This window comes from Onychomys torridus, chromosome 4 (assembly GCF_903995425.1).
Source record: "Onychomys torridus chromosome 4, mOncTor1.1, whole genome shotgun sequence".
Lineage (NCBI taxonomy): Eukaryota > Metazoa > Chordata > Mammalia > Rodentia > Cricetidae > Onychomys > Onychomys torridus.
In genome coordinates, this window is record NC_050446.1 from 12764457 (window position 1) to 12774993 (window position 10537).

At 46.5% G+C, this 10537-nt stretch overlaps 1 protein-coding gene across 1 annotated transcript; it reads right to left on the reverse strand.

Moving 5' to 3' along the window:
• Positions 1–2369: 2369 nt before the first annotated feature.
• On the reverse strand, positions 2370–10169 carry LOC118583058 (histo-blood group ABO system transferase 1-like). The gene is made up of 3 exons (XM_036186339.1): positions 10079–10169; positions 9444–9578; positions 2370–3057 (listed from the first exon to the last, which is right to left on the reverse strand). Exons 1-3 carry the CDS (start codon positions 10111–10113, stop codon positions 2370–2372), a joined length of 858 nt encoding a protein of 285 aa, XP_036042232.1. The 5' UTR covers positions 10114–10169.
• Positions 10170–10537: the final 368 nt, after the last annotated feature.

Here is a 10537-nt window from a genome sequence, read left to right on the forward strand (position 1 = left end):
GCAGGGCGGCCCCAACTGGAAGGATCAGAATATTAACACCACTAATCTCCCATTCCCTTCCCTTGGACTCCCTGATGCCTTCTGGGGAGGAAATAGCTGGTCTTTAGGTATGCTGAGTCAGGAAAATGACAGACACCCAGAAATTAGAGACTTCAGACATCAATGGGCAAATCTCCCCAACCTCAAAGAAATACACTTAAGTTGCCTTTCCTTCACACCTCCCCCATGGCTTCTAGATGTCTTCCTCACTTCCCCACAGTACATGATCTCCCTGCCCTGCCTTCTTCCCTTCCTCAAACGCCATAATGTTGGCTTCCTTGATTTTCCAAGTTGACTGAAATCCCCACTCTTTCTTAACTACCAAAATCTCTGAGGTTAAATGATTCTCCTGCCCTCAAGGAACTCTGTCTACATCCTGTACTTTATTATCTTGGAGATCCTTCAGAAGTTCCCAGAATTTAGAAAATTTACCAACCACAGAAGAGAAGGTAAGACACCACGCTCTACTTTGCATGTTGTTGGAAAATATTTTCAGTGTCTCACAAACACACAAAGAATAAAAATCAACCTATCAAGGCAATTTCTTTTTGGAAAAGCATGTTCCACCACACAGAGAGAGCAAGCACACTAGGCAAGAAGTTCACTTGTTTTTGTGGTAACACAGGTCGTGACTATCCCTTACCTACTGGTGGGAGCCAGACCTTAGAATTGATGTGATTGGCTAATCTGTAATTGCTGAAAAAGGGAAGGAGTGATAGGAAGCTATCTCAGGAGTGTTCAGAGCTTGTCAGACAGTACATACATGTGTGGTGGTATTGTGTTCCTCAAAATAGTAAGCACACTAATAAACTTATCTGGGGTCAGAGAACAGAACAGCCACAATATTAAATATAGAGGATAGGCAGTGGTAGTGCACACCTTTAATCCTAGCATTCCAGAGGCAGAGATCTACCTGGATCTCTGTGTGTTCAAGGATACAGCCAAGCATGGTGACTCGTGCCTTTAATCCCAGAAAGTGAGCCTTTAATCCCAGGAAGTGATGGCAGAAAGCAGAAAGGTATATAAGGCGTGAAGACCAGAAACTAGAAGCTTTTAGCTGGTTAAGCATTCAAGCTTTCAAGAAGCAGTTCTTGCTTCTCAAAAAAAAAAGAAAAAAAAAAAAAAAAAGATTCTTGTCATGTGTATTGACAGACAAAGGGAAGTGGATCTCCATGAGTTCCAGGACATCCTGGTCTAGTAGCAAATTCCAATCAAGCCAGGGATACATAGGGATCCTATCACAGAAAAAACAAAATTCTTACAATATGAGAAGTCGAAAACCAGCCATGGACACAGAAGACTTCAGGAGCCAGAAATCATTTTGGAACAAGATAAATGGGATTTAAAATAATTAAGAACATCAGAGCAAGGTATGGTGACATGCTTGCAATCCCAGCACTCTGGAGGTAGAGGCAGGAGGATAGGATTTCAAGGCAATCCTTGGCCACATAGTAAGGCTGAAACCAGCTGAAGCTACTAGAGATTTTGCCTCAATTTAAATTAAAAAAAAGCAACAATACATACCAGTACCACCACCACCACCACCACCACCACCACCACCCCCCAAAAAAAAGTAAAATTTGAGGCTGGGAACTGAGTTTGATCCCAATATTGCAAAAAGGAAAAAAAAAAAGTATCAACCTTTTTATATTGGAAATTTCAAATGGAAACTAGAGTATAAAAACAATGTAGTGGACCTAACACTCAGCAAGTTCAATCATGTGTCTCTAGGAGAGAACCTGGACTTCAGTTCTGACTTCAGCAACCATGAGGCCCTGAGTCAAAAAAGAAAAAAGAAAAGGAAAATGAAAAACTTCCTATTTCATCTATAAATAATTTATTCCTAGGATGGATAACTAGTTATTCACAAATGAACCAAAAATGGGCAAAGGTGATGGTCACAGGGTGCTGATCTGCCAACTTTGGCTGATCAGGGTTAAGCACCTCTGAGGCCTACAGGCTGTGACTCTCCCTGCCCTCCTGCCTATTCCTAAGGGCACTGGCCATCTGTCAAGCCTCCCAGCAGAGGAAGGGACAAGCTTAGTGAGGATGCTCAGGCCCGCAGGTAACTGCATGACAGAGTTTCCCCATATCCTGAAGGCTCTGGCTACCATCTCATTGAATAGAAGGAGCATAGAGACACAGTGGGAGCTGGAGGTGGCCTTCACTCCAGGAGCTCAGTGTGTGGTGAGCCAAGTGGTATTGGGCCTACTAAACTCTGAGGTGGGGTAGAGGATGACCTGTCAGTAATGTTCCCAAATCCTTCCAGTTCCACACAGCCTGGAGTGCCCCTGGATATAGGTCTGGTCTCCCCAGTAGGAATTCAGCTATCAGTTCCTGATTGCTTGATGGTTCTTGGGCACAGCCACATATCTCAGCTTCTTCATGATGGAAGGCCAGCCCAGCAGCTGCTGGTCCCACACGTACTCTGGGGACAACACCTTTGTAGGCTTGTGGTATAGCAGGTACTTGTTCAGATGGCTCTCATCATGCCACACAGCCTCTATGCCATTGGCCTGGTCCTGCACCATAGCCTCATGGCAGGCCTTGGTGAGATGGTACACCTCCAACACTGACCCCCCAAAGAAGCCCCCTGCATAGTAAAAGTCACCCTCATCCCGGGGGATGAAGGCCTGGGACTGTGGCCGGCGCTCATAGGTAAAGGCCTCTCGGCTGCTACTGTAGAAGCCAGGATGCAGGGTACCAAAGAGTGCTGTGAGAATCTCCACACCCACGTGGTCACTGAACTTCATGTCCACATCTGCACACACCAGGTAATCCACCTCATGCAGAAAGCGTCGCTCTGAGAAGTGGCTGATCATCTCCATCCTGTGCATGGACACATCCTGCCAGCGGGTGTAGCTGCGCACAGTTAGCACCACCAGCTTTCGTCCTGCACCCAGGGGCACCTGTGGCACGTCAGCTGGACGGTCAGTGAAGACATAGTAGGTGACCTTGTGTCCCACCATGAAGTGCTGCTCGGCCGTCTCCAGGAAAAGCTTCAGGAACACCACATACCTGTGACGGAGGACAAAGGGATATGGGGAGCTTTAGTGCAGCTAGGTCAAGACTAATCAGGGAAGAGGCCCAGGCTGCAGAATCCATGCCTATATCGAGTCTTGAAGCATCAGCATCCCCCACTGTACAGCTGTACAGACAGGACTGACCATTCTACAGGCTGTACCTCACCTCACCTTCCTTTGCTGCAGAAGGGTACAACATCAGTACCACATCTTTGCAAGAAATGCTGAGGTAGAGGCCTGGAAGCTTTCAGCCAGGCAGCAGGGCTGACTTCAGATGCCCTGCAGGTATCTCTTGTCTTGGCAATCCCTCAGCAGGCCACCTCTCCATGTATCTGTCATCATCCCCCCAATAATGACAGCTCCATCCCAAGACATTCCACCACACACACTAGCGTTGCCTGAGCAGAGCCTGTGCTCACAGGGTCCCACTTTAAAACCCCAGTTCCACCAGGTGGAACTTTAAAGCCCTGGTGGAACTGGATGGATCCTCATGGGCCTGGTACATGAACCCTTCCTTGTGGCACTCTCCAGGGCCTTGTCTCAGGAAAGGAAGGGGTCTCTGTATCTCATACCTTCCTCCTCAGAAGCTTGAAGGTGCTGTGGACAACCACTCTGTAATTCAATCATGTCTCTAAGAGTCTTCCCCCATGTACTACACCAGAGCAAGACTCAGTCTCACAGGGCAGACAGGGAAGGGAAGACAAGAACCCTAGAAAGAAGGCCAAGCCTAAACCAAACCCTTGGTCCAAGGGCAAAAAGTTTCTGTCTTAATTACAGTTTTTATTGTTGTGAATAAATACCATGACCATGGCAACTCTTATAAAGGAAAACATTTCATTGAGGTGGCAGCTTACAGTTTCAAAGTTCAGTCCATTATCATCATGGTGAGAAGCGTGGCAGGCAGACTTAGCGCTACAGCCAAAAGTCCTACATCTTTCAGGTAACAGGAAATCAACTGAGACATTTGACAGTATCCTGATCATAGGAAACCTTAAAGCCTGTCACCCCAGTGACACATTTTCTCCAATAAGGCCATATCCTTGCCAACAAAGCCACACTTCCTAATAGTGCCACTCACTTTGGGGGCCATTTTCTTTCAAACCACCACATTCCACTCCCTGATCCCCAAAGGCCTATAGCCATATCATAATTCGAAAATGCATTCAGTCCAACTTCAAAAATCCCCATACTCATCACAGTCTCAAACTTGTTTCAAACTCTCTTCTGAGATTCATGCAGTCTCTTAACTGTAATCTCCTATAAAATCAAAATCAAAAAACAGATCACATACTTCTAATATGTAATGGCACAGGATATACATTACCATTCCAAAACTTAGGGAAGACAGCATTGTGAGGAAATACTGGACCAAAGCAAGACCAAAAACAAGCTGGGCAAACTCCAAACTCTGTATTTCCATGTCTAATGTCAAAATGCTCTTCAGATCTACAACTCAGTTCAGCTTTGTTGACTGCAACATATTTTTTTCTCTTGGGCTGGTTCCACTCCCTATTAGAAACTCTTCTCAGCAAGTCTCCTACAACTCTGGCATCTCTAACATCTTGTGTTCTCCAAGACAATCCCAGTTTCAACATCACAGCTTCACAAAATGGCCTCTCTACTAGGCCTCCATTCAGGACTGACTTCCCCGGGCACATGCCTGGCCTTGGTGGCTTTCCTTATGTGCAGAGGCAAATTCCATAATCTTTTTCTTCTATCCTTAACTCTAAAGTCAGAACCAAGTGGCCAAAGCTGCCACTCTGCAGTTTATTGGGGCTGGAACATGGCCCCTTCATTCAATTACATCTTCACCAGCTTTCTCTCCTTCACTGCCTAAACTTGGATGTTCTGAAACTTTATCTGTAGTCCAAGCTGGCCTCAAACTCAGAGATCCTCCAGCCTCTGCGTTCTCAATACTGGTATTAAAGACATGCACCACCACACCTGTTTCTAAGTTTTTCTTTAGTTTCTTTCCACAAGTTGGAAACTTAGCTCAGTGGGACCTTGTCCTTGTTCTTAATCTGTTTATCTCCTTGAACACAGGGATTAGCTCCATTCCACTTCCCGGTACTCTTTTTCTCCAAAAATTGTACATTTTGTATTTTTTCTTGCTCAGCTTGCTCTATTTTATTATATATCTTCATTATAGTTAACACTAATAACAATACAATAGAGTCTATACTAAGCTGTTTTGAGATTTCTTCTGCCAATGGAATTGATCCAAAACTCTTCACTTTAGCCTCAGGCAGACTCCTGAAAAGGGCAAAAGGTAGCCACTTTCTTCAACAAAGTATCACAAGACCAGCATCTAGGCCACATGCTAACATTCTTTTCCTCTGAAACATCTTGATCCCCAAAGTTTATTAAGTCAATTCAGCACCACTGTCTTCTAAGCTCCTGATACTTTGGCCCATTAGGCAGCACTTAAAGCATTCCACTGCTTTCCTAATCCAAACTTCCAAAGTCCATATTACTGCAAACCAAAACATGATCAGCCCTATCACAATACCCCAGTCTCTGATACCAACTTCTGTCTTAGTTACAGTGTTTATTGCTATAAAGAGACACCATAATCATGACACTTTTTTTATTAAGAATTTTTTTCCATTTATTTTACACACCAATCGAAGATTCCCCTCTTCCCTCCTCCCACGCCCCCCAGCCTTTCCCTCCTAACCTACCCCCCAATCCTTCCCACAAGAAGGCCAGGGTATCCCATGGGGAGGTACTTCCAATACAGGCAAGTCCAAGACCTTCCCCCTGCCTCAAGGCTGCACAAGGTCTCCCATCATAGGTAGTGGGCTCCTAAAAGCCTGTTCATGTACCAGGGATAGATTCTGATCCTACCACCAGGGGGCCCCCCAAGCAGATCAAGCTACACAACTGTCTTGCCATGGAGAGGGCCTAGTCCACTCCCATGCAGGCTCCACAGCCATTGATCCGACTTTTATGAGTTCCCATTAGTTTGGTTTGGTCATCTCTGCAGGTTTCCCCATCATGATCCTGATGCACTTGCTCATAGAATCCCTCTTCTCTCTCTCTTTGACTGGAATTCTGGAGCTCTGCCTGGTGTTTGGTTGTGGATCTCTGCATCTGCTTCCATCAGTCTTAGGAGAAAAGCTCTGTGATGACAGTTATGGTGGTATTCACCCTGGTCTGATCACTGGGGTAAGCCAGTTCAGTTCAGGAACCCTCTCCACTATTTCTAGTACTCCAAACTGGGGTCATCCTTGGGGATTCCTGGCAACTTCCTTAGCACTAAGTTTCTCTATCCCCCATGATGTCTCCCTCTATCATGGTATCTCTTTCATTGTTTTCCCACTCCATCACTGTTCCAGCTCAACCATCCCATTCCCTTATATTCTCATCCCCCACCCCCTACCCTCCACTGCCCACCCCTCATCCCCAGTTTACTCATGGAGACCTCATCTATTTCCCCTTCCCAGGGTGATCCATGCATCCCTCTTTGGGTCTTCCTTGTTAGTTAGCTTCTCTGGAGTTGTGGGTTGTTGTCTGGTTATCCTTTGCTTTACATCTAGTATCCACTTAAAGTGAGTACATACCATGTTTGTCCTTCTAAGTCTGGGTTACCTCACTCAGGATGATATTTTATAGTTCCATCCATTTGCCTACAAATTTCATAATGTCATTGATTTTCTCTGCTGAGTAGCATTCCATTGTGTATATGTACCACATTTTCTTAATCCATTCTTAATCCAGGTTCTGGCTATTATGAATAATGCTGCTATAAACATAGGTGAGCATGTGTCCCTGTGCTATAATGGAGCATTCCTTGGGTATATGCCCAAGAGTGGTATAGCTGGGTCTTGAGGAAGATAAATTCCCAATTTTCTGAGAAACTCCCACACTGCCACACTGACTTCCAAAGTGGCTGTATAAGTTTGAACTCCATGAACAGTGGAGGAGTGTCCCCTTTGCTCCACATCCTCTTCAACATAAGCTGTCTGCAGCGCTTTTGATCTTAGCCATTCTGACAGGTGTAAGATAGTATCTCAGAATCATTTTGATTTGCATCTCCCTGATGGCTAAGGATGCTGAGCAGTTCCTTAAATGTATTTCAGCCATTTGAATTCTTCCTTTGAGAATTCTATTTAGTTCTATAGCTCACTTTTTAATTGGATTATTTATTATTTTGATGTCTAGTTTCTTGAGTTCTTTCTACATTTTGGACATCAGCCATCAGATGTGGGGTTAGTGAAAATCTTTTCCCATTCTGTAGGTTGTCATTTTGTCTTATTTACTGTGTCCTTTGGACCATGGCAACACTTTTAAAGGAAAACATTTAATTGAGGTAGCAGCTTACATTTTCAGAGGTTCAATCCATTATCATTATACTGGGGAGCATGGTGGGCAGCCTTGGTGCTGGAGATTCCTACATTTTGCAGGCAACAGGAAGTCAACTGACACACTGGACAGTACCTGAGCATAGGAAACCTGAAAGCCCACCGCCACAGTGACACACTTCCTCCAACAAGGCCACACCTGCTAATAGTGCCACTTACTTTGGGGGCCATTTTCTTTCAAACCACCACAGGTTCTATGTCCTTTCCCAGCCCAAGAAGTTTTCACCTGTTTCAGGGCTGCTCCTCCATTCATGGCCACCATGTGCCTCCACCACAGAAACAAGGATCCCTATCACCTGACACATGTCCCAAGCTTCTCCACTTCAATGTCAGAAACAGGCAAGCAGCTGTTTTCCTGTGCAAAGGTGACAATGGGGCTCCCAGCTCGTTCCCTCAGAGGCTGCCTTCCCACAGACAGAGCACCTACCCGCACCTGCCAGGGCTCTTGCTCATGTACCCAGCAGCACCCAGACAAGGCAGTGTTTGTGTTCTGTTATTGTGAAGTCCTTTGTCCACAGGAGGTCCAGGCATTCTCAAGGTGCCTAAGATCCCTCCAGCTGAGCCCCAAACCTCTCTCAAGTCTGGTTGGTACAAAGGCCTCAGAGCTATTTTTGGCTCTGCACCAAGTACCACATCCAGTACTACAGGGAAGGACCAAGCCCCCCCCCCCCCCAACCCGCACGCTTCTCATATGCAGACAGCACAAATCTCTCAGCCCCCCACAACCTTCCACACTGTAGTGCTTCCCACAGGCTCCCACAGGGAAAGTTTCTGGTCTGTGGCCTAAAGTCAGCCTGACCCAGAGTCTCAAGGCTTGTCCCAGGGCTGAGGTTAAAGGTTTGACCCAACCCTTGCTATCTACCTTGTCCTGCATCTAAGCACACATCTGTTGTGGAATATCACTTTAACTATGAAAATATCTGTTCCATTTGTTTCTGATGCCTTTGTTTAATTATATAAGATGTGTTACATTTGTTTCACCTTGCCTGCCTAAGGCACAGATTAGCCTAGTAAAAAGCTGAATAGCCAATAGCTAGGCAGAAGAAGGATAAGTGGGGCTGGTGGACAGAGAGAATAAATAGGAGAGAATAATAGGAGGAGGAGAGAACTAAGGAGAAAGAGAGGGACATGCCCAGGGCCAGAAGCCAAGCAACAGAAAAGTAAGATATACAGAAAGAGAGAGAGAGAGAGAGAGAGAGAGAGAGAGAGAGGAAGTAAGGAAAGAAGGTAAAAAAAACCCAAGGAAAACATAAAGAGAAACAGATTAAAATAAGAGATAAGCTAAGGTCAAGCATTTGAAACTAATAATAAGTTTCCATGTAATGTTTTGAAAGGTGATTGGTGGCCCAAAAGAGATAGCCTGATATACACATCAGTGGCCACAGCTCTGATGATATTCTGTCCCTAACTGACACCATTGGGGATGAGTATACCCACCTGAAGTGTGTGCTGGGGCATAGAAATGGCACAGGGCTAAATGCACAGAGGGAGGGCAGCTGGCCTAGGGCTTTGGCTGGTGGCGGAGCTGGTTACATTCACATGTGAGCACAGCAGAGATCAGGAAGGTGACCGAGTGAACCACCCCACCCCCACTACATATTAAATACAAGAATGGCACTTGGTGTGCCTGGCCTCCACCTTGACCATTGTATGTGTGCATATGTGCGCGCGTGTGTGCGTGTGCGTGGGTGTGCGTGTGCGTGTGTGTGCGTGTGCGTGTGCGTGTGTGTGTGTGTGTGTGTGTGTGTGTGTGTGTGTGTGTGCACATTATTTATAGTCATGTTCACTTGTCTGTGTGCCTGTGTGGAAGCCGGAAGTTGACTTCAGTTGTCTTCTTCTGTCATTCCTATTTGTTCTTTGGATCCACTTGTCTCTCCCCTCCTCCCACAGGGCTGGGATGACAGGGGCATGCCACCATGCCCAGCCTTTACATGGATGTTAGGGATCAAATTCAGGTCTTCATGCTCCTGAAGCAAGTGTTTTACCCACTAGAGTCTCCCCAGCACCCACTGCTTACTTTTTGATGGCAAACACAGTCAGTCCAACTGTGGTGTTCTGAAGCCTGAACTGCTCATTCAGTATGGCGATTTTGAAGGTCCCCTCCCAGATGATGGGAGCCAGCCACGGGGTCAGGACAAGAACATCTTTCCTACTACATGGGGACAAAGCCACAGTCAACATGTGACCAAACATGCCTGCAGGAGCCCTTCTCAGATTCCACACCCTCAGCTGCCCCCAGGGCTGCCCACCCTCCCCAGTGGGGCCTGGCCAGTCAGCAGCAGCTCTCACTGAGTACCCCCACCCCACTCCACCAAACCATAAAAACAACTGAGTGTACTGCAGCCACCACATCTCTGAGAACTGATGACAGAGACAGGAAACAAGGATCAGAAGCCCAGATGGAAATGACAGACAGGAGATGCTCCGGGCTCCAGACCTGAGTCAGACAACTCAGACTCTGAAAGGGTTGTGAACTGAGGGCAAGGAGAATCATAATCAGGTTTTTGGTTTTTTTCTGGGTTTTGTGTTTTCCAGTGCTAGAGACTGGCCCAGGCCTCAGGTATGCTGCTGAACTATCCCCACTGCAAGCAAATCATCCTTTACCACATCGACGACTCCTGCACTACCCATGCACTGACTAAATCTACTCACCTGGGTGTTAGCACCTTTGGCTGTGCATAGGTCATCCTGCAAAAAGACAACACCAGAACTCAAGGTGACTGGAAGGTCCCTGGAATGCATGTCACTGGCAGCTGTGCACCAGACAAACAGACCTGCATGAGCAGTGGCAACCAAGCCACTGTGTGTGTCTATGACCCTGGGAGCAGAGGATGGGCTGAAGCAGGAAGATCACAGTTTCACTTGACATAAGGGTGGGAGAGGAAATCATGACACCCCTCCCCTTACTTAGGGCTGGGAAATCTAAGGACAACTTTAATCCACAAGCTGGATGAGAATGAACATGTCTATCCCTGCTAGATGCTGACCATCCGACCAGGGCCTGAAGCCTGCCTTGGTCCTCTCTTGGCTGGTGGCACACAGAGTCCTGGCTCTGTCTCGGTCAGAGACCAGTCCCAACATCAATGTGAAGTTCCTCAAAAGGTCAGGCCC